Source organism: Ammospiza nelsoni, chromosome 13 (genome assembly GCF_027579445.1).
Source record: "Ammospiza nelsoni isolate bAmmNel1 chromosome 13, bAmmNel1.pri, whole genome shotgun sequence".
Lineage (NCBI taxonomy): Eukaryota > Metazoa > Chordata > Aves > Passeriformes > Passerellidae > Ammospiza > Ammospiza nelsoni.
The window spans coordinates 20,248,680-20,273,068 of NC_080645.1; the positions used below are offsets into that span (position 1 = coordinate 20,248,680).

The window sequence follows — 24,389 nt, forward strand, 5'->3', positions numbered from 1 at the left end:
CCTGGCCTTGGGCACTGCCAGGGATCCAGGGGCACCTGTGCCAGGCCTGCCCACCCTCAGAACCAATAATTCCTCCCTAATATCCATCCCAAACCAACTGTCCTTCAGTTTGAAGCCACTGCCCCTGTCCTGTCACTCCAGCTCGTGATGAAGAGTCCCTGCCCAGCTCCATGGCAGGCTGAACCAAACTTCATTTATTTATTATTTCCAATTTCAAGAGTTCAATTGAACTCAATTATTATTGAGCCCAAATTTCATTTATTTATTATTTCCAATTTCAAGAGTTCAATTGAACTCAATTATTATTGAGCCCAAATTTCATTTATTTATTATTTCCAATTTCAAGAGTTCAATTGAACTCAATTATTATTGAGCCCAAATTTCATTTATTTATTATTTCCAATTCCCAAGAATTCAACTGAGCTCAATTATTATTGAGCCCAAATTTCATTTATTTATTATTTCCAATTTCAAGAGTTCAATTGAACTCAATTATTATTGAGCCCAAATTTCATTTATTTATTATTTCCAATTCCCAAGAGTTCAATTGAGCTCAATTATTATTGAGCCCCAATTTCATTCATTTATTATTTCCAATTCCCAACATCACCCATTTCTCCTACAATATTTGGTATCTTTTCCCTGCTGCAGTCTGATTCTTTCCAAACTCACAGCCTCCCATGTCTGCAGAGAAAAGCCCCCAGTGAGAATTCTAATGCTGACATCAAAGGCAAGCAAGAAACCTCAGATTTATTTTAAATACCCAGAAATTTGCAGCTCTGGACCCACAACTATGAGAGAGATGACACCATTTTTAACTTGTATATTCAGATACCTCTAAAATCTCCAGCTACCTATTGAGAAAATTGTTGTACTTTAAGCCTATTACCCTCAGATATGGAGGCAAGAATTCATCTAAATGGAAAGGTAGATGGAAATGAAAAATGTGCATTGGAAAATGGGGGGATTTAGGAATAAACTGTTAAGGGAAGGAACATTTACCAGCGAACAAGTAACCAGCTGTAAAAGCTTCCTGAGCATGACATGCAGCAGAAAATTGCCATTTAGTCATTAGTACAGTGGTGTCAGGATGTAAAATGGGCAGGGATGTGTTGGATTTCTAGGAATACATGTGAATCACTCCTGCTTTCTTCTCTGAAGTGCCAATTTTTATCCAATTTTGTTTAAGGGCTATGTGGGCCTATATAGGATAAGCAAGGCATTTATCTTAAATTCTTTCCTAAATTTTTGCACGGCCCTGTTTGAGATGGCAGCAGAATGGGCTATTTCAGAAACGCCCAGATGTTCAGGGTGCTGCATTCTGAAGGCAGCAGGAACAGCTGAGCATTTCTGAGCATTTCTGAGCATTTCTCACACCCCTCTCTCCATCTGCAGACACAGCAATGTCCAGCCCCACTGAGCCACTGCCAGGAGGCAAAAAGCAGCAGTTAAAATGTCCCTTCTTGGGGTTTTTGGTTCTTTTCTCAGTCTTGAATTACATATTTGTTATCCCTCCCTATTTGTTAATTTCTTAACTTTTAAATTTCATCTCCTGCTTTTAATTAAGGATTTTCAGTAATAATGCAGGTTTAAGCATTAGTTCCACCACAGGAAAAGCTCTCCCAACACCTTTTTTCTGCCTCAGAAGATGGGCTGTATGAAACCATTACCATTAAGATGTGAGAAAAACTGTTTTTCACCATTTAATGTGATTTTAATGAAAAGCTGGAGTTGCTTTGTTGTTTCCATTATGGGAAGGAGGTCATGCTGCTGCTTCCAGAGCTGTTGAGGTAATGACCAATAATTTCACCTTCATTAACAACTCCTGTGCCACTGAAGGCACTTCCAGGACTCCAAAGACATGGAAATGGGAGAATCCTTCTAGGAATGCACATCCTGTGTGTGGCCTCCTGAGAGAGCCATGGAAAAATGCAAATAATATTAATTAAGAGTTTATAGTCTCACAGTAGATATTGATGAGTACATAGTCCTTACCCAAGATCAGGAATGTTCCTGAGGATGGCATTAGAGAGGTAAAATACTTGGCACAGCTGGATTTACCAGCATCCTATTCTTAGAATTTAAATTTTTCTGAGTAGCTTGATTAAATTAATTGTAAACAAAAGTATCATCCAGCTCCCACTGAAGCCAAACTGAATGGACTCCTCCAAATTAAGTGTTCTTTGTCAAATCCTATTGTAGCAGAAAACTGCTCATTTCCTACTGTTTAATAAGGAAATTGTACTGCCCAGCACACAGATCTTTATTTTTAACACAAGGATAAATAAAATCAAGATGAATGATGGGGCTCTGAGCAACCTGGGCTAGTGGAAGAATGAGATGAACTTTAAGGTCTCCTCCAACACAAATTCTGGGATTTTATGGATTACCAAGGAGCAAAACAAGGCCTGATTTCCCACAGATCCAGGCTGTACCTCAGCTGCTCTCACTTCTCCTGGAGGAAGCATGCATGAGTCTCTTCTATGCAGACACCACTGTAAATAAAATCTCTAAATAGCTTTGTTAAATTTGAATGAATTTAATCAACAGGCTCAGCAGTTAATTAGGTAGGGACCAAGCAGAGTGATTCTACCTCCTCACTGAGGAAAAACAGGCAGGAAATCCAAACAAAACCAAAGTTAGAGAATCACTCAGCAGCTTCAGGGTAAGGCCCTCAGGTTAAATGCTTGATATCCATTATTTTGATGTCCATCATTTTAGGGGAATATGGGATCAAGGCAGATGGTGTGGACACAACTAAAACTGCTCAGAGGAAATTAAAGAATGCTCTGGGAAATGAACCCCAAAAGAGCCACAGGAAAACCCACACAGAGCATCCTTCACTGCAGCTCTGGGTGTGCTGGGGTCCTCCCTGTGGAGCACAAGGGGCAGGAATGGGGGCCATGGATCCCAAACCCAGCCAGGCAGTGTCTGTGCTGCCTCCTCTTCCTCCCCATCCACCAGGCAGTGTCTGTGCTGCCTCCTCTTCCTCCCCATGCACCAGGCAGTGTCTGTGCTGCCTCCTCTTCCTCCCCATGCACCACAGCAGGGTCTGTGCTGCCTCCTCTTCCTCCCCATGCACCAGGCAGTGTCTGTGCTGCCTCCTCTTCCTCCCCATGCACCACAGCAGGGTCTGTGCTGCCTCCTCTTCCTCCCCATCCACCAGGCAGTGTCTGTGCTGCCTCCTCTTCCTCCCCATCCACCAGGCAGTGTCTGTGCTGCCTCCTCTTCCTCCCCATCCACCAGGCAGTGTCTGTGCTGCCTCCTCTTCCTCCCCATCCACCAGGCAGTGTCTGTGCTGCCTCCTCGCATTCCCATCCTATCACAGCCATCCCAGATCTCTCCTGACAAGGCTCATTACAGGGAAAAGGAGGCAGTGAGGGTGACAAAATACTGATTCCAGCCTGGAGAGAAGATATAAGTTAACTTATTAACTTTTACCTTATTAACAGCTGATAACATCAATCTGCCAGAGTCCAAGTGCAGCCCCAGCATGAGGAGCTCCACTCCCTGCTCTACAACAACCATTCACCCTGGCTTTGGGGACATGAAATGGCTTTCTGTAAGCACAGGACAACTGAACTATCAATAAAAACATGAACTGAAATACATTTCTGATGGTTTTTAAAACCCTAAACTTGAGTATTGCCTTCATTGCAAAATCAAAGCTCCAACCTGAACTGAACTCTCAACTCCACATTGAGCAACGTGATTTATGCATCACCAAAAAATCCCTTACCATACAATAATCCTGTACCACAGGGGAAAATGTGCAACAGCCAAACATGTTTTTTTGGAGCATGCTAATCCTTGGGTTTGACTTCTAGAATTCACTTTAAATACTTGATATTCCTCAAACAACTTGTGTGGCACAGACAGAAGGTCAGGAATGCACTGCCTGCTGTGTGATCTCAACCTACATTGCTCAAGTTTAGAAGCAGAGCTCTCCCTTCAGAAGGAAAATGAACAAGGACATACACAAACAGCTGAAAAATTATATACAGTTGGGAGAGGGAGATTTTTCCTGAAGGATTATCATAGCCTAAATATTTCTTTAAGCTGTACCATACCAGTAGTTGACCCAATATTGTTGGAGATGATGCAGTTACTTAAAAATAGAATAATCCAGCTCCACAACTGATGCAGAACAAGGCAGTCTAAAGTCTGGACCTAAACAAAATAGATTTCAGAGCTTTTTTTTTTCCTCCCTCTGTATTTTCTGCTGGTGTCAAACATTTCAAGAGGAAAAGGCTGTTGGTCACCATGAAACTGGGAGAGCTCCTGCAGCCTGGTTTCTTCTGGAAAAAGAATGAGTCAAGGAAGTGGGAGAGAAAAAAAAGGTGCAAGACCGTACAAACACATTTTGCCAAGGAAAACAGAGCAGCAAAAATAGTGCTGAGAAGTTCTGGGAGGCTGACATCACCCATTGCTGCTGCCTATTGTCATGAAATAATTCAGATCCCAGCCCTGGTTAACGTGACAGCCACCACAGCCACCTCCCAGTGATCCCACCTGGGCCCAGCAGCATTCTGCAAGCTTTGGACAGATTTACACCCCAATATTGATTGAAAACTCAATCAATATATCCCCGAGATGCATTTAGAGCTTGCTTTCCTTCATGCCCACAGACTTTTATCCAGTCAGCCATGTGCTGTTCCATGTGTTTGTCCAAGGCTGGGACACATCAAAGCTTTCAGGACCTTGAGTGTGGACTCAGAGCATCCCTTCGATTAAGCAATTGGTTTTCCTGTGCTCAGCAGAGCTAAATGGAGAAGAGATTGTAGAATAAAGGCTCCTGTCCCCATTTTCCATCTCAAAGCTTTACTCCTCACTCTCCAGAAGCAGTTTGTGCCTATCCTTAGATCCTGTGTCGCAAGGATTATGATTCAGCTTCACTCCAGGAGGATCAGATTTCAACAGTTGCCTCATTTGAAATCAGGCTGGCGTGGAGACAATTTGGAGGGTTTTGTGTGGCAACAGAGAAAAGGCAAGAAAAATACACAGGAAACACAAGAATAGGAGAGTTCCCGTCACTTTGCAGAAAATGAGACTTGTTCACTTGAGGAAATCACTGTCCAGGCGGCTCTGGGAGGGACAGGGCAAGGGCCACCTGCAAAATGAACAGGGATGAGCAACTTCTAAACCTCCAGAGCAGGAAACTTCACCCAGAGGCTGTGACAAATCAGGATTTTATTGATTTACTGAGATTTTTACTGATTTTACTGAGAGCAGTGGCAGCATGAAGCCTGCACAGGCTCTTCCTGGGATGTTTGTAACTTATGTTGACTTTATAATAAAGCTGCTTTTGTTCTGCACTTCAACATCTGGTCTAATGCATTTAATTCCTCTGTGCTTTTGGAAAATATGCTGTGGTCAGTGAGCATGTTTAATACATTGCTAAAATATGTCACATGCACAGAGCAGGACTTGCCTCCACTGCTCTCCACCTAATGGCCAAATCCTTGGAACCTGACAGCAAAAGAGTAATTAACAACATCTCTGGAGCATGGAAAATTCCTACTGCTTTTTTGAACAAATAAAAATAAGCTGATTTTTTCAGTCAGCTGTGATAACCAATAACTACTCTCTTTTGGGAATTACCCCAACCCTACATCCACAGGCTTGTTAAAAATTAGCTCTGTGCACAGGGCTTCCCATGGGCCACACAGCTCCTCCTGAACTTTGGAATAAAAATGGAATTTCTTGAATTTCCCTTTGCTACCAGCAGAGGATTGCCAGCAAAACAAAACAGTGAAAAGCAATTTTAACTCGTGACTTTTTTTAACCACTTTGCTACAGGGAAAGGCTCAGGAGATAAAAAAATGCCTAACCTTTATTTTAATTTATTTTGTTCAAATGTTGTTAAAACCATTACTAAAACCTGACTGCATTCTAGGAACAGTGGGAAGAGAGACAGAAAGCAACAGATCTCTTTTGGAATTTGAATTGTATGTAACCCAAGAATCTGTGTTTATCTCTGACCAGTGAGATCTGTCAGTGCCTCAATACCTGTGAACAAGCCTGGGTGCAGCTTCCAGCACAGCAGCAGATCCTGAGGACAGGGAAAGCCCCCACTTCCCAAAGTTACCTCCAGGTAAAACAACTCCTCATCTGTGGAAACAGCTTTGAACAGCCCTAAATCACTGGTCAAAACAGGAATAAAAAGCACAATTCAGAGCATGTTACAGCTGCTGGATTTCACAAGGGCTCTGTAAGTTTTCTGTGCCGTCTAGGTGGCCTGGAAAGGCCGGCGCTTCAAAGGACGAGGAGAGACTTCTGATCTTGTCTCGGTCTCGGTGTTTATTAATTGTTTATCTAAAAGATTTTCTTTCAGCCCGACAGAGGTCTGCACAGCAGCCAGCCATGGGCACACTGCGAGCCCCCGGGCGGTCACTTATCTTTATACCCGAAGTTACGTGTACAATATTTATCATTTTTCCCCAATACCTTCTACCCTTATTAACCGGTGCACTTCTAGTAATAACCAATCCCAAAGTGCCACCATCACCACAGAAGATGGAGGCCAAGAAGAAGAAGAACAGGACACGCCCCAATTCCTCCATCTTACTTCTTTAGACCCCCCTGTACCAAAATCCTAAACCCTGTGTTTTACACTCTAATTAACTTATCCCTTCACCATTCACCCAGTGAATTCCTCCCATCCTCATACAGGTGTCATCTCCTGTGTCGGATCAAAGTCCAGCCACCAGACACTTCTGGCAACGTTCCAGGACTCCCGAGCCCCCCAAGGGTGATCTCGGCCACTCTGCACCTCCATCCTGAGGTGCTGAGATCCCACATCGCTCCACATCCTTCTTTCAGAACCCACCTGTATTTTTTTTCTCTACTCGCATATGGCAATTTTTTAAACTTTGTTTTATAAAAAAAAAAAGCCCAGATAGAGCACAGATCCCCAAAACATTGATGCCAGCAGGCACAGAACTTCCCAGTGCCACAACTTTCATTTGGAAGCAATGTCCACCTGCTTTATCCCATTTTACCACAGATATGTATGCAGGGACAAAGGGGTTTAGCCTGGAGAAAGAGCAGGAAAAAATTTGAGGAATTCTGATAAAAAACCAAGAGTTGCTGCTCACCACTCTCAATAACTTGAGTATTGCAGCACAGATCCAGCACCTGCCCATGGAATCACACAATCTTTAGGTCCTTTCCAATCCAAACCATCCCACAATTTCTGATTTAATGCGTGACAGTGCTCCCACAGCGAGCTGGGCCCCTGAGGTAAAAGCAAAGGTTGGTGCACTTCTCAGGCTGACAGTCCTGTTAGAAATTCATGTCCTGAGGCAGCACAGTCCTGAAATCCCTGCCAGGTACCTGACAAGTCTCTGCACGAGCTGTGCAAACACTGCAGCTCCACATCCAGGAGCACACACTGCCCCTGAGAGAGCCAGCAGAGTGCTCCTCTCTCCCTGCCTCCCTCCCAGGCAGGAACTCCAACATTTGATGCCAAAAGTGGTGGATTAAGGAAAACAGTCACTGAGAGCTTCCAGGCCCAAGCTACTACAACCCCAGTCACTGTTCAGCTGTGGAGAGTAAATTAAATTACTGACATGTCTCCAAATGAGGATTAAAACATTCCCTGGGTTAATACAAACTGTCTCTAATCCAGCTAAGCACAACAAATACTGCACCTTTCTCATTTTTCTTTTCTTTCTCATGTTTCAGCTCCAGCCTTTTTAACTGAGACACTTCCAGCTCCAGGGCTTTGCCAGGAGAGGAATGCTGACCTTGGGCAGCTCATTACTTCTGGGGAGAAATCCTGTCCTGTCAAGCTGCCTGAAACCAGGCTCACTAAAAAACAACATGAAAACCAAGCATCCCGCGCTTCCATGACGCTCCAGGAGCTTTCTGTGCTCCAGGTTAAAAAGTTGGTGGGTCCTGCCAAATGAAGAGCTGTGTTTGCTATGAAAATGAGGAATATAAGTCAGGAACAGTGCATTCAGGTGGTAAATAATCCTAAATTGCACTCCAAGCTGAAGAAAGAGAACTCCAACACATGAAGGAGAATTCAACACTGCTGTTGAAGCAGAAAGCAGAATATCAGTATTTGTTCCACATCCCCTTTTCCCAACCCTCACTGAGGCAGTCTGTAAATTCAACTGAACACCAGGCAGGTATTCTATAAGAGAAAAACAGATCAGAGCAAAACCTAATTAATTTTCACAGCATACCATGACTAATCTTAGCATATATGGTACTGGAATAGCAATCACTGAGTACAAATGAAAACAGTGTTGAACCCTGTCCTATTTTAATCAGATGAAAGCCACAAACCCAGCCATGCTTCTGCTTAGTGCTGCGTTTTCTTCTACCCTGATGGTTTTTACAGCTGGAGAAATGGCTCCTTGCAGCATTACTGGGCTGTAAAAAATGCCTGCTCCTTCCACTTCTGGGATTACAGGGGAGTGTGTCACTGAGAAGGAGGCAACTCAACATTTCCTGGGACATTTAACCCTTCCTGAGCTGTATCAGATCTTCTGAGTGAAGATGTGTTGTGAAATTACTGAATTTCTGTGGTATCAAATACTACTTGCAAAGTTCTATAGGAAGCCAGTGGAAGAAAAGAGAACAAAATCCAAATTAAAAAATGTAGATGGTGCCTGACAGTATTTTTAATGGTATTGGAAGGCAACATATGAGGGCAGATATTTCCCCTGATTAATTCTGCCCTACAGGGCTCACAAAAGCTGTTCTGCACAAAGAGCAGCTCCCAGTTCAAAGACTTTCCTCATTACCAGTGATTTTTAAAATGCATTAAATAAAAATACTGCTAGTCACATTTTAGCCCGGACATTTTCATATTTGCAAAGAGAGCCTGGAGTGTGGAAATGGAATAATTAACCCTGATTTGCTAAGGCCAGTTTTTAGCCAGGTCAGTATCCAATACAGCATTAGAAAAACCAGATTTATTTTGTAACAGAGAAAGGTGCAAAGTCTCCTCTCTTCCACTTCTCTTCATTCAGTTCATACTTATAAAGCAGGAGAAAGGTGGAAGTGGCAGCCAAACTGTTTAAATGCTTTTCCCCTTTGATAAAGCAAGAAATATTTCTTGCTTTATCCAAGAAATAACCTGCTGAGAGGTGCAATGTCCACGATACCCACTCTTGGAGAATATTTCTTGAAAGCAAGGCTGGCATTTCAAAAGGAGGTATCTCAAAAAACCTTCTTGTTTATTTCCTAATGGAAAAATCAGGATATTCCTCTTTCACTGATCATTTCTCCCTGACACTCACTCTTCCTACAAATTTCTGTGCAACTTTGCTAAGCCAGAAGTGAAGCAGCAAAATTCCAGCCTCCAATCCCAATGAAAATAAAACTGAGCATCACCAAGGATCTGAGGCAGCAGCACAAGGAGAAGGACAAACCTTTGGAGTGTTTCCCTGAAGGCCTCTTGGGTAGTGACTCCTCCATGGAATGTGTGGATGTGTGGAGCACATTTTCCAAGCTGTTACTGACACTGTTGATGGGGGTCTCTGACCTTGGAGTGACCTGGAAGGAAAAGTACAAAAATCCATTAAAATAAGCAGAGGGAACACACAAACATCACACCTCCTCTGGAGTGAGGGATCCCCTGGGAAGGCACTCAGGAGAAGTTGGTTTCTCTCAGAGCTGAGGGTGTTACTCCTGATATTCCCCAAGTAACAGTTCAGGGAAGTGCTTTCAGTCAGCAGCTATTCACAAAGGGAGATTATCTTGGCTAATCTAAAAAGCTCCTTACAGCATAATTCTTTTTGAAACAATACTCACCCAGCAGTCAATTGCAGAGAGATTGAAAGACCTTTAACCTCTGCACACAACACATTTTAACTTTTCCACAAGAAAACTGGGGAAAAGGGCTCCTGGAAAATGTCACTTTTACATTATGACGCTGTGCTGGTTTTGGGTGGCCTAGAGTTAATTATCTCACAGTAGCTGGTGTGAGGCTGGTTTGGATTTGTGCTGGAAGCTGTGGAGAACTCAGGGATGTTTTGGTCACTGCTGAACAGGGCTGACAAAGATGAGGCCTTTTTGGGTTCTTATTCTACCCCACCAGCACAGAGGCTGGGGGGACACGAGGGGTTTGGGGTGGGGCACGAGGGGTTTGGAGTGGGGACACGAGGGGTTTGGGATGGGGGGACACGAACACGAGGGGTTTGGGGTGGGACACGAGGGGTTTGGGGTGGGGCATGAGGGGTTTGGGATGGGGGGACACGAGGGGTTTGGGATGGGGACACAAACACGAGGGGTTTGGGGTGGGACACGAGGGGCTTGGGGTGGGGACACGAGGGGTTTGGGATGGGGACACAAACACGAGGGGTTTGGGGTGGGGACACAAACACGAGGGGGTTGGGGTGGGGACACAAACACGAGGGGGTTGGGGTGGGACACGAACACGAGGGGTTTGGGGTGGGGACACGAGGGGTTTGGGATGGGGACACGAGGGGTTTGGGACGGGGACACGAGGGGTTTGGGACGGGGACACGAGGGGTTTGGGGTGGGGACACAAACACGAGGGGTTTGGGGTGGGGACACGAGGGGTTTGGGGTGGGGACACGAGGGGTTTGGGACAGGTCATGGGCAGCCAGCAGAGCACAGCTGCTCCAGGGGATATTCCAGCCTGTGGCATCATGCTCAGTACGGGAAGCTGAGGGAAGAAGGAAGCAGGGGACATTCAGTGACCCCAATACCATTCCCCAGTCATTGTGACCCATGAAATTCCCTGGCATTGCTAATCTCTGCCCATCCATGGGGAATTGGTTCCTTTGCTTGGCTTGCATGTGTGGCTTCTGTTTTCCCTATTAAATTTATCCTAAGCCAGGAGTTCTGCTCCCCTGGCATTGGGATGGGAGAGAGTGGGAAGAGGGAAGTGGCTCCATGGGGCTCCATTACCTCTCCAGAGATGAGACTCAAGGCATTCCCAAGCATTTCCACAACAAATTGCAATGAAAAATTCTCAGCAAAACCCTGATTTTCTTGTCTTTGCCATTTAATAACCTGTCGTGATCATATTTCAATGGAAACTTCGACACTAGCAATGCCCAAGCAGAAGGCTGAAACATCAAAACAAAAAAGGGTTTAAAAACCTTGGAAAGGTGCTTTAAAGAGGGAGTTGAGACCAACAAAAACACTCCCAGTACCTACTCAGAGGAACTGTGTGACTTGAAATTCAATTGTTCCATCTGGAATCAACCTGAGCTGTAATTAGAATTCCACATGGATTTTTAGCCTGGCACAAATGACAGGAGAAAACGTGCATTTGCCACAACAAAATGAGTTCTCCTTCACTCAGGGTAACTCAGAACCAGCAGCTCCAGGTCCCTGGTAGGGAAAAGGCTCCCTCAGACCCTGCTAACCTGACACAGTGCCCTGAGCTGGGAGAATTTTGCAGAAAACAATTCTTTGCACACCCTCGTGCTCCATGGTGCCGTCAGTCAGCACACACAATGCAAGTCAGAAATAGCACAGCCCCACTCCACACAATTACCTATTGTGAGCTCCATTTTAAGAGTGACATTTATAGATTTATACACACTTAAGGCAGTGGAACGAGTGAAAGGCTCTGTATACTTGACATCCATAAGAAAGCTTCTACGTGTAAAGAAATCAATCCAGGATGGCAGATGAGTGTCAGGAAAAAAGAGGGTTACAGGGAGCTGCTTTCCTTTTCAGCACTTCTTGACAAAAAAACGAAGTTTATTTTATATATATAATGCAAAAATGTTATATTTATCTAATTATACATTGTTTCTTCAGCACAGCTTCCCACCACTAACAAAACTTAACACGAAGCTTTTCCTTAGAGCAACCATTGAAGTCCCAGCTTGGCAGGAGGGTGGGCAAGAGCTGAAATTTCCTTTGCCAGAGTCAGTCTTTAGCTGGGCTTATCTCACACAGCCTCTCTCCTGGAGCTCATTAAACTCTCCCTCCAGCCCAGGGCTGCCGGGAGGAAGTTCCAGAGGGCTGAGCACCATCCTCCTGGCAAAGGGACAGCCCAGAGGAGCAGCCTGGGAAAGGAGCTGCCTTATCCTGGACAACCAGGTCCCAAATATTCAGAATAATCAGAAATATAAACACTCAGAATGATTGAAGCTGGGTAGAGCAGCCCCACAGCTCCAGAAAAATCTCTGAACAAGCAGTTTGTTACAATTTATTGCCTCTTATCTTGTATTCCCTCCTCTCCACTCTCCTTACAACAAGCATCGCGTGCAGCTTATAATTTGCATTTTGTTTATACATAACCTCCATTTTTTTGCCATAAAGATTTAATTTTCCTAGACTTGCTGAGGATTAATTTAGCCCATATGTCTTGTCTGCCTGAGCTCATACTATCTGATCCCGTCTCACATCAAAGCAGCTCCAAATTGGCCTAGAAAAATCACAAAGCTCTGATTAGTTCCAAATGGAGCACTTTGTTAGGGAGCTGAATGGTGTTAGAACCACTGAATCCCACTGCTTAAAGCTTCCATTCCAAATTCTGAAATCATTTTTTCCACTGACTTAAACATCACGATACTGCAAGGGTTTGGATTTGTTTAGGGGAAAGTGAAATAATGAAAAGTGGTTTGCAAATCAAAGTTCCAAAATAGTAACAGCAATTTTTTTCTCCTTCTTTCTTTTTATTTTTTTTTCCCAACTTGAGGCCAAGCCAAACAGAGGAACAATAACCCATCAGCTCAGGGCTGCAGGAGATATTGTCCTGGGAGGGTTGGGAGCAACACTGGGAAAAGCTTCACAGGAAGGACCTGTCCAAATTCAGCTGCAGAAATTCAACATCAAGTAAATTCAGGAAGGAGAGTTCTCCATAGCTGAACACTCCTGAATCCCTGGGTTAGGCTCAGCACACACAGCCACTCAGGACAAACTGGATTTGGAATAAAGAATGAAGCATTCCAGGGAGATAAGGGTTTGGAGAAGCAGGGAGCAAATTGCTTTGGACCTTTTAGGAGCTGTAACATCTCTGAGAAAGCCAAGATGCCATTTAGGAATAAACATCTGCAGCTCCAGAACTGTTCAAGGCTTGTTTTCTGAGGCACTAACAGGCCACAGAGAAGATGGATAAGTTGGCATCACGGGAACCAGGAATGTTCAGGCCATACATCATAACAAACCACAGGAGTGACATTTTATAAAAGCAGGAAAAGTCTCCATGAATCATTCAAGGTCTAAGAAAAAACAGCATTAGACCTTTGAATAAAACTGGATTTTTCTACAGAAATTGCTTGAGAACTTCAGCAGAAACAGTCCATACAGAGCAATCAAAACTAGCAGCAGAGTTAAATATTCTGCCTGATTTTACCCAGCCCAGCATTCCCAGGGAGAAGGAAAACCCTGTGCTGCACCTCTCCAGAGCTTCACTGCTCTGCTCAGGAATTCCTTCCACACCTCAGTGGCCTGGAGGCTCCTTCAACACCTCTAAAAGCTGAAAGTGGGTGCAGAAAGGATCCTTAAAATTATTTTTACTCCACTTTAATGTTGCATCTTTCACTGGAGCACGCTGGTCTAGAGGAAGATGCTCCCAGGGCTGGGGCTTGGAATGAGATGAGCTTTGAGTCCCTCCTAACCTTGATCACCCTGGGACCCTTTGATCTGCTCCCTCCACAGCAAAGCATCTGGCTCACAGATGGACTTCTGATTTTCCAATGCAAACCCTGCTGGTCTCCTGCATCTCAAGTTAAAGGCAGAACTGAAAATAACAAAGAAAATTGATCACTGCTTAGCGATTGAGGCTCAGAGTGAATTCTTCTGTGCCTCACCCTCCATTGCAATCATGACAGGATCAAAATTGGTACCAGCTACTGAAAAGTATCTTTTTGTATCTTCCCACCACAGATTATTCAGAAGGATCACTAAATGCTGCCCTGGAGTCCTCCACCCCCAGGAGTTACCAGCAAGAGAAACAATTGCTCTGACCCAGGGGTTGATGACAAACGTGCCAAGGGAGCAGAATTCCTTGCTAGAATGTTGCCATTATCACATTTCTCCCATTTTTCACCTGTCATCATCCAAACCAAACCTTTTTCCCCCAGAGTGCAGTGATGGGTTGGCCTTGATGATCTCCAAGGTCTTTTCCAGCCATGTTAATTCTGTGATTTCCTTCCCAGCACCAGAGAGGTCCTGACAGGGTCAGATCTTCTTGGACACCAAAAGTAGCTCTAGAACTCTCCTAAGCTCTCAATCCATTAAAAGCACACAGGAAAATAAACCCAGGTGCTTCCCACAGGTGGTGCTGCCCTTTCAGGCACTGTTTTCCATAGTGGGAGTCACTGGAAAATGGGAAATCTGGGAATGTGGGGAGCTGTGAGCTTTGCTAACACTGAATACAGCAAAGCCTTTCATAAAAATAACAGGACTGATAGGAGTCAAACTTAATGTGGTCAGAGTTTTACCAAAACAGCAATTATCTGTTCCTTTGAAAAATAAACAGAGCACAGAAAATACATGGTTTAATAGCAAAGTATTTGCTGACTTAGTTTGAAGTGGAGCCAAAAACATTAAAAAAAAAATCAACGGAGCCACTACCCAAAGCACCACAAGGAACGATGATACAGGATCTGAGGGCACAAAATATGGATTTCTATACCTGGTTAGGTAAGAAATTTAGGTCATGTATTACACAGGAACAGCAAACAATATATAGGAGCAATGAGTGAGTTAAGTGAGGTCCTGCAGCTCCAAGCCACACAAACAAATTCTCTCATTGATCACACAGGAAAACTTTTCCATGTTCTCAACAATGGCCAGTGATAAATTGAGAGTCCCACAGAGAAATGCTTCTGTCCATACTGGCTTTTGAATTCTCCTTTAAAAAAAGAAGTTTTTAGCCATAAACTGCCCTCCAGGAGCAGGTAACATGTGTGAGTGAGGCCAGGAATTGGAGCAGTGACTCCAGGGGTAAGAACCACTCACCTCCTGCGCTGCCAGGTTCATATTACTGAGTATTAACAGCAGCTTATTTGAGGTTAACACCAAGCCTTTAACATGGTGCAATCCTGTTGGCAGCAGTGCTCCAGGAGAGGTTTGATGGCAAGGACAGAGCCCCTGCAAGCTCAGGCTGATCCCACCAAAGGGACGAACTCAGGGTTTTAAATAATCTGAATAAAAATGCATTGCTGACACCCATTGCTCATCAGGCTAAATCCAAGTGGGAGATGAGGGCAACCAATGCAGGGATGTGGAGTTGCAAATGCACTGAGACAAGGCCAGGAGGGGCAGGAGTGAGCCAACACCTTCCTCTGGGTAGTAACAAGGCAGTCCTGTGAAACCACAGCCTCAGGCACACTCCTGCATTTACTCATACTCCCAGGAGAGGAAAATTCCAACCTTCTCCTTTGGAAGATTCAGGCTCTTCCATGAGGATGGTTCAGAAGTGCTCACAAATATCCCCACTCTCCACATAGCCAGTGAAGTGCTCAGCACTTGAATTTACACAAATTCAGCTGCTTTGTTGGACTGGCATGTGGATGCAGCTGGAAGTGTTTGGTTTGTGTTAAAATTCAAGTGGTTCCAACAATCCAGATAAGCTGTAAGAGCCAGGTGCCTCCACGTTTCAGCAGCTACAAAATTCACCTTTTCTCCTGGAGGAGGAGCACAAAGGGTGAAGAGGCAATTCCCAGGGAAATGGGATAATGGATAACTGATCAGATGTTCTGTCCTGGGAGACTCTCTGGAATGAAATGAGCCATGTGCTACTTAAACACCACAGGACAATCACACACCTGCTCCCAGGCTGCTCATGAATTCAGGAGAACAGATGGACCAAAATAAGTCAGGGCTGGATTTTATAGACTCATTCCCACTAAAAGCCCTTTGCTTAAAGAATGGTGAACACTGTTAATAACAGGAACATAAATCTACCACAGAGGTACTGGACTCATCAGATCTGAATTTTACAAACCAATCATTCAAACCACCTCAAAATCCAAACAAATCCCTATTTCTAAGCAGACCTTGGAACAGACACTGCTGCTCTACACCCCAGCACTGATGCACAAACTTGATCCTGTTTCTTCACCTGATGCCACCAAAAGCCAACCAGCCCTGTCTGTCCTGCAACAACTGACAGATCACAAATCCACTGAATTCCAGCTCTCCCTCCTTCCCCTCCTCAATATTCACTAAATTAATGGCTTGAGTGTGATAAAACTCCACAGAATGATGGAAGCAGAGTCACTAAGGTTGGAAAGGACCTCTGAGACACCAAGTCCAACCATGATCACCACCAAACCATATCCCCAGTGCCACATTCACACATTTTCTGAGCACTTCCTTGGATGGTGATTCCACCACTTCCCTGGCAGCCCATTCCAGTGCCTGAACACCCTTACAATGATGCAATTTTTCCCAGTATCCATCCTAAACCTGCCCAGGAGCAGCTTGAGGCTGTTCCCTCTCCTCCTGTCCCCTCCTGGCAGGAGCTGTGCAGAGCCAGGAGGGCCCCCCTGAGCCTGCTCTTCTCCAGGCTGAGCCCCCTCAGCTCCCTCAGGATTCTCCATTCCCTTCCCAGCTCCCTCAGCCTCTCCTGGGGCTCCAGACCCTTCCCAGCTCCATTCCCTTCCCTGGACACCCTCCAGCCTCTCAATGTCCTTCTTTCTTCCTCTTATGGTGATAAAAGAAGGCAGCATTGGAGAAGAATTCATAATACACATGGAAAGTTCACTTTCACTATTTATCATCAGGACTTGGCAGGTCTGTAATTAAAATTAAGACCTTGCTCTTAAGTAACTAATCTGATTATTTCTGGATCACTTCAGCTATTCACAAAACCCCTGAAACTCTCTATAGTCTGAACACCTGTTAAAAGGTTTATCCCTCCCAATGCTGATTACTGGATAATTATCCCAATGGAATCAGTGGAAAAATTCGGGTTCAGCATGATGCAAGAGCAAGGAATTTAGAAATCTGCTCATTCACAGCAACACAGATCCGAGCCATACCAACATCCTTTTGCTTGAGTTAATATCCATCTCAAACCTCAGGAAGAAACAGCTTCAATTCAACTGCCTCCAAAACTGAAGTCAAATTCAAGTGGAAGTATGACAATGGTTCTTGTTTCCACAGACAAATTATATCCAGCATTTCTATGATAAAATTCTGTGGGCTCTGAGAAATCTTATCTATGTTCTTGGGACAATGTTTGCTTTTCTTAGGGATAAAAAGCACTGCAGAGCAAATAAATGGAGAGTGGAGTATTTGAATATGAAAGATGCCAGGAGAAGCCAAGCTCTGCCTGCCAGGGCTGTGCCCACTGGCACTGAAGGTGACAGCACCTCCTTTTTAGCAACTCAAACATTTCCAAACCCACCAAACCAAATGGTTAAACACTTCCAAACAAGGCTGCTGTTCAGCACCTTTGAAGTCAGCCCTGGAATGCCTGTGAGGTGTGGTTAAACTTCTGCTGGCTCTGCTTCTCCTCTCAGGATCTGCTGCACGATCTCCTCCAGCTCCTGCAGATTCCATTAAAACACTTTGGATCTGGCACAGTCCAAAACATCCAACATCTTTATCTTTGTCCCACAAGAAGGAGCCTCACTTCAGTGTTTCTGCACTGACAACTAACAGTTCTGAGGTAAGTGGTAGAAAAAAGAGCAAATTTTAAAAAGTGAAGTGGAATGCACTCTTAAAACAAAAACTTCATTCAGCCCGTGCAAAAATAAATGGGAAAACAGTTCATGGAAAAAACATCATCATCATTAGCTCAACACACTTTTTTTGGCTGCTCTGTTCCTGATGTTTGGGTGCACAGTGCATGTCCCAAGCAAACTCCTTTAGGTTCCTAAACTCAAGTTCATCATGTAACATACAATTAGACAAAGTGAATTTGGTGCTAATTAATATTGTTACTGGCCAAGGATTCTTTTATATGTAAAGCTCTGAAAATATTGCAGGTTTGAGACTGAACCACTTTAATCACATTTCAAATGAAACCATGAGTAAGAAAAGAGCCAGAAGGGGAAGCCTCACATTTCTAAGGTGGAATATCAAGAGGTGTGTGCAATCCATGTTGCCTGGAGTACCCAAAATTCTCAAAGGACACGCAAAAGACATGCAGGGCTTGGCAATGTCACCAGCTGGAAGCTACAAGACCTGTCCCTACAGCTCCTGAGGTTGGATTGATGTGGTTTGCAAAGTAAGATCATTCTGAGATAGCAGCTCCTGATACCAGGGAGTAAACACTCCAATCCCAGCCAGCAACTGCTCTCAACATGGATCTGCTAAATCCATGAAATACCCCCAAAGAGGCTAAAAATTAAGTTTGGCATTATTTATTCCATCCCTACAAAGCTCAAAAAGCAGCCCTAAAGGCAGCTGCCATAGATCACTTAATAGCTGCCCTGCTGTCTCTGGGAGGGCTCGACAACTCAGTTCCAACCCAGCAAGAGATGTTTTTTTATAACTCATCCCTCCATTGGTGAAATAAAAATATCAGAATATTTCTCAATGGAGTTCTGTCCATTCATGCTCCTGGGCAAACAGTGCAGACAGGTGAAAGTGTTTGAAATGGATCCCTCAGAGCAACCCCACAGCTCCCAAAGCACAGCCTGGAGTTCTTTGGAGGTTTTAGAGGAGCCTATGGAATTAGCATGAGTGAAAAATAGTCCCTTATGCTATAAACTTGAAATAGCCATTGGGGCAGTGTTTGGAAGCTGACTGGGCAGGAACCCTCCTTCCCATTCACAAGATACCAGCCTGAAACAAGCACATAACTCTGGGGTCACTGCCCCTTATTTCTCTTCAGCTGCAAACAAACTGCACTCAGGGTGGCTGTTCCTGAGCCTGTCTGTTGATGATGACACACAACCACATCAGAGTCATCATCACAGAATCAGGGAATGGTTTGGCTGGGAAGGGACCTCAAACCTCATCTCACTCCAGGCCCTGCCATGGCTGCTCCAAGCCCTGAGGCCACAACCAGATCAGAATCATCACCACAGAATCAGGGAATGGTTTGGGTGGAAAAGGACCTTAAGGCTTATCTCGTTTCAGCCCCTGCCATGGTTGCTCCCAGCCCTGTCCAGCCCGGCCTGGGGCACTGCCAGGGATGCAGGGGCAGCCACAGCTGCTCTGGGCACCTGTGCCAGGGCCTGCCCACCCTCATGGGGAAGAATTCCTTCCTAATATCTGATCTAAACCTGCAGCTCATCACCCTGGCTGCACTGAAGAGCTCTTGTCACAGCAGAGCAGGTGCTGAGCACCCAAAGCATTCTCTTATTTCCCTGGTTTTAGAGCACAATTTTAATGAGGAGATGAAAGAACTCCAGGAAACAGAGTGACAGATTCATGAATAACTTCCCCAGCTCTGCAGTTCTGTCCTTAGAGTTACTGGCAGTGGAGTTGTTGAGAAGGAAAGTCCATGCAGAGATTCATATTAAGATGCCCAGCATCCATGTAGATCACAGAATTCAAGCTCAGATTTGTGTTCCCATCTGCCATCCACTCCAGCAGAGAATCACAGAACCACTGAGCTTGGAAAAGACCTCCAAGGTGATCAAATCCAACCTGTGCCCCATTGTAGATTTCCGGCGTTCTTCTTTATTTCTTTGCTGCTGATTTATGTCCGGCTGATTTATTACCGGAGATAGCTCCGGGAGGCCGCTTGTTGGGTTTCTCGGCTGTTTAGGCTTGTAAGGTTTTCTGCTGCTGTTTTAGGTGTTCTGGAATTCTCAGGGAATTCCCAGGGATGGCCTTGGAGAGCCGACGCTTCAAAGGACGAGGAGAGACTTCTGATCTTGTCTCGGTCTCGGTGTTTATTAATTGTTTATCTAAAATATTTTCTTTCAGCCCGACAGAGGTCTGCACAGCAAGTCAGCCATGGGCACACTCCCCAAGCCCCCGGGCGGTCACTTATCTTTATACCCAAAGTTACGTGTACAATATTTATCATTTTACTCCAATACCTTCTACCCTTATTAACCGGTGCACTTTTAGTAATGACCAATCCCAAAGTGCCACCACCACCACAGAAGATGGAGGCCAAGAAGAAGAAGAAGAAGGACAGGACACGCCCCAATTCCTCCATCTTACTTCTTTAGACCCCCCTGTACCAAAATCCTAAACCCTGTGTTTTACACTTTAACTAACTTATCCCTTCACCATTCACCCAGTGAATTCCTCCCAGTCCTCATACAGGTCTCATCTCCTGTGTAGGATCAAAATCCTGCCACCAGACACTTCTGGCAACATTCCAGGATTCCCGAGCCCCCCAAGGGTGGTCTCGGCCTCTCTGCACCTCCATCCTGAGGTGCTGAGATCCCACACCCCATCCCCACCTTGTCCCCAGCCCAGAGCACCAAGCGCCAGCTCAGGAATTGCTGGGACACCTCCAGGGATGGGCACTGCAGCCCTCCCTGGGCACTTCCCATCCCTGACCCCCCTTTCCATGGGAAATTCCTGCTGCTGTCCGAGCTGAGCCTGCCCTGGCCCAGCCTGAGCTGTTCCCTCTGCTCCTGTCCCTGTCCCTGTTGCTGTCCCCTCCTGGCAGGAGCTGTGCAGAGCCAGGAGGGATTGCTGGGATGTCCTGGGCAGCACCAGGAGCTGCACTCAGGATATTCCTTAATTCCATCCTCACAGAGTCCAAGGCAATGTAGAGAGGGCAGCATTTTCCTTCCTGTTCATAAAATGTTCATTTTATACCATCAGGTAGAAACCATCAACCTAATAATTACTGACCTACTTAAAGCCAGCCACAGCCACCTTTTCCTGCAAAGATAAGGTTCAGATTAAGACAAGAAAAAGCACAAAAAACCACATGGGCAGCTGTTTTAAGCCATCTCACAGTCAGCAACTGCAGGCAGTAAAAGGAAACAGCAAAAAGCAGTTTGTATCACTGACCACCTTCAGCTGTGTTCACCTACCCCAGAGCTACTTGAGGAATCATGAAATAGTTACAGTAAATTTGTATCAACTGTTAAACACAATTTGATTTTGAGATATTTCACTAAGAAAGAGGAGTGGAAGAAGGAATGCAAGGTCCAATCCTCTGGAAAAAGTTATTGCAAATATCAGGTTGGGGCATATTTTAATAGGCAGAAGCAGCACATTGTCATTGGTTTCTGCAAGGAGAACAAAGAGCACTGCTCAGATTCCTGTTGCATCTCCCTGACTAAACAAGTTAACCATGAATCAGAAATTGTAGCAGCAGGGCAGGTACAGTTACACAAGAGTTACACCCAATTCCCCTCTCCCCAGGGGGAAGCTGAGGATAACTCAGGTCACAAACACTCCCTGTTTGCAACCCCCCTCACATCCACACCACCCCAGCTCCCTGAAGTTTTTCAGGACCTCAAATAATGAAGTGTGGCTCTCCAGCTCCTCAAGGATGAGCTCAGAGAGGAGCAGAATCCCCCATTTAACACCCAGCTTTCAGCACCAGCTCAGCATGGCTAACCCTGGAGTAAAGCAACAGGAGCCAGGAGAAAGTGCTGGCACCAGGGAGGGAATTCTCCAATTCCAAGCAGGAGGAGCAGCCCAGGGCACTCAGTTTCTCTCCACAGCCACACTGTTTTTATCCAGGTGATGTTACAGCACAAGGATTGTCACAACATCACTTGGTAACACCTCAAGGACTCGGTGTTGGAATTTATTTGTGTATAGTTAAACAGAACAGGGCTGAATGGAGAGAGAGATTGTTTTTTCCACTTGCTTCATCCAACTCCTGGTTTAAGCCAACTGCTCACTCTAAAAGTAACAGAATTACCCAGTTAAGAACAACAACAAAAAAAATAATCCTTAGGAAATGTGCATCACTTCAAACAAAATGCACATTCAGAGACTGTGAAGGCAAAGTCACCTTTGTGTTCCCTCTCACAACTCTGTACTTAGCAACCAAGATTCTTCAACACAGAATCTATAAAAATGTGCTTTTCAAAGAGACAACCCTTCAGTGAGCTCAGAAGAAAAGAAAAAAAATCTAACGATCCTGGCTGCCTCATTCCTGGCAGGAAAAATGGCAGGATGGATTCTCCGTCCATCTTAGACTGACAGAAACAGCGCTGGAGTTCCTCAGCTCCATAAATCCTGCAGCTCAGAAAGAAGACTCTCAAAAACCTTCCTGCCTGCCTGATTTTATCTCTATTTTTTGCTTGTCTTATCTTGGATATGATTTACAGTGTTTCCTTTCCAACTTTCCAAGCCAGGGTCGCTGCATCATTTGGATAAGGGGAGCTGCAAGTAGTGAAGTACCTGAGAAGAAGATTTTTTTTTTTTCTGTTTGAATTATATCCTTCTACATCCTGGGTGAAATATTCTTTCCAGCTATATTTTATCCACATGGAGTCTCAGCTGAATGAAGAGGCTCTCCCATGCCTTGTTCCTTCCCCCTTACTACAGGAGATTAGGAACAAGATAGAAAAGGAAGGATAAGAAAAATATGAAGCTGAAAACATCTCAATTTTACAAAGCAGAGGTGTTTAAAGAAACATGAAATGGGAAGGGAATTTGTATTCAGGGCAAGACTCTGCACAGATTTCTGTCTCAGTCTGGAATTCAACACTCAACTCAGTGAAATCTCTACTGAGCCCTGAGAACCAGCTTTATTTAGGGCATTACTCCAATCCAGGGGTTTTCACAGCTTTTGGGTATTCCTCACCTTTCCCAAGAGCAGGATAACAAATCATGCACTCACCCTCAAAGGCTGCAGCCTGTTCACTTCTCACAGGCACCCTCTAAGCTGGGGCTCAGGTTGAACTTTCAAGCGGGTTAAAATCAGGCACAGACACTCTGACTCCCTAATTTGTGGCGGGCTGAGAGCAATTAAGCAGACACATATCTAATGACTTCCAGCACATCCTAAAACGTCCCTGTCTGGCCTAACTGAATGAAAGAACAGCAAGTTAATGACGGTGAACCCCGACACCAGGATCAATACCCGAGGGACGCAGAGTGACACAAAATGACAACATTTCTTTGAGCTCAACACCAGCAACTCCAAACGTTTGCCATCACATTCTTCTAAATAAAACCCAGTCTCACCAAGCTGCTTTGGACACTGGACAGCTACTGCTCCTTTCCAACTTCTTCAGGGGGAACTTTCAAACAGATGCTTTTATCTGGAGATGCTTTTATTCCCCTTCCTAAATCACCGTTTTCCACGCAGCTGGCAGGACTGTTCCCCCAGCAGATGCTCTGAGAAGCAATCAGGGAGGGTTTATATTGCTGCTGGTGATCTGCTCGTCAACCCCTTCTCATTTAAATGCCACAAGCTCGTAAAAACTCCATCCATCCTCTCCCTGTGCCCTCAGCTGAGCATCCCCATCACCAACCAATGCTTCTGTAGCTGCCATTTAGCCCTGTGCTAAAGCACGGTTTAAAATGAGAGCCGGAGGCACAGTCCGGTGCCATTCCAGCGCGCAGAAAGCAGGATACCCACCTTATGGCAGCCAGGATAGGTTGCCATGGTGTTGAGGGTAGAGGTGCTGGGATTCTTGCTGGTGCTGGCCATGAGGCTCTGGATCTGGGTGAGCTCCTGCCTCAGCACCTGCTTCTGGTGGAAGCTGAACGCCGGGTGGTTGGATGCCATGGTGAAGAGCAACAGGAACTCATCCCCCGTGCGGCCCTCGTTGAGCTGCAGCCCGTAGTTGTTGATGACCGAGTCGATGTGGGTGAGGGTGCGGAACAGGACCCCGGCGGCCTCGCGGTGGGCAGAGCCCAGCAGGGCGAGGGACACCAGCAGTTTGCTGCGCACCACCTCGTCCGTCAGGTTGGTGAGGCTGCCCAGGTCGGCGGGGTTGTTGGCCTTGATCTCGGAGTCGCGCAGGGAGTGATAATCCTTGCGGGCCAGGTCCTCCAGGCAGGCGCCCAGGAAGCGCAGCTCCAGCGGGATGCACAGGTCCAGGAGGCCGCACAGGAACTCCACGCGCTGCGGGGAGGGCAGCTCGGAGAACCAGCGGTACACGCCGTCCCGCTGCAGCCGCGGGCACCGCTTCTCCACCATGGTGCCCCGCGCCGAGCACGCCCCGGCCGGGGCTCGCACACCCGGCCTGGGGCAGCCCCGGGCGGGCAGGGCCGGGCCGGGCCCCGCTGAGGGCGGCGCAGGCCCGAGCGCTGAGGCGCGGCCTGGCCGCGGGGTCCCCGCCCGCCGGCGGCCCCGAGGAGGCCGCTGCGCTCCCGTTCCTCCCTCACGGGGCGGCTCCTCCGTCCCTCCGGCGGGCGCCCGGTGCCTCCATCCCCCGGCCCCGCCGGGGCCGCCCCGCCGCCGCGACCGCGGGAAATAATCCCTCCCGGGCGGAGGGGCACGGAGCGGCGCGCACACCCCGCCGGCCGCTGCGCGCAGGCGGAGGGATCCCGCGGTGAGGAGGCTCGGCCGCGAGCGGAGCGGGAGGAACAGGGAGCGACGGGCGCCTTCGCTCCCGGCCTGACCCCGCGGCGGGACACGCCCCCTACGCCGCTGATTG

General features: G+C 46.1%; 1 protein-coding gene across 1 annotated transcript in view; it reads right to left on the reverse strand.

Annotated features, from left to right (window-relative positions):
* The window catches only part of ZCCHC14 (zinc finger CCHC-type containing 14), a 48,575-nt gene extending 24,646 nt beyond the window's left edge, over positions 1-23,929 (reverse strand). Inside the window, exons 1-2 of the mRNA XM_059481165.1 lie at positions 23,366-23,929; positions 9,387-9,510 (exon numbers count right to left, since the gene is read on the reverse strand). Of these exons, the coding sequence (XP_059337148.1) occupies positions 9,387-9,510; positions 23,366-23,929 (688 nt within the window). The remainder of the gene's footprint in view (positions 1-9,386; positions 9,511-23,365) is intronic.
* Positions 23,930-24,389: the final 460 nt, after the last annotated feature.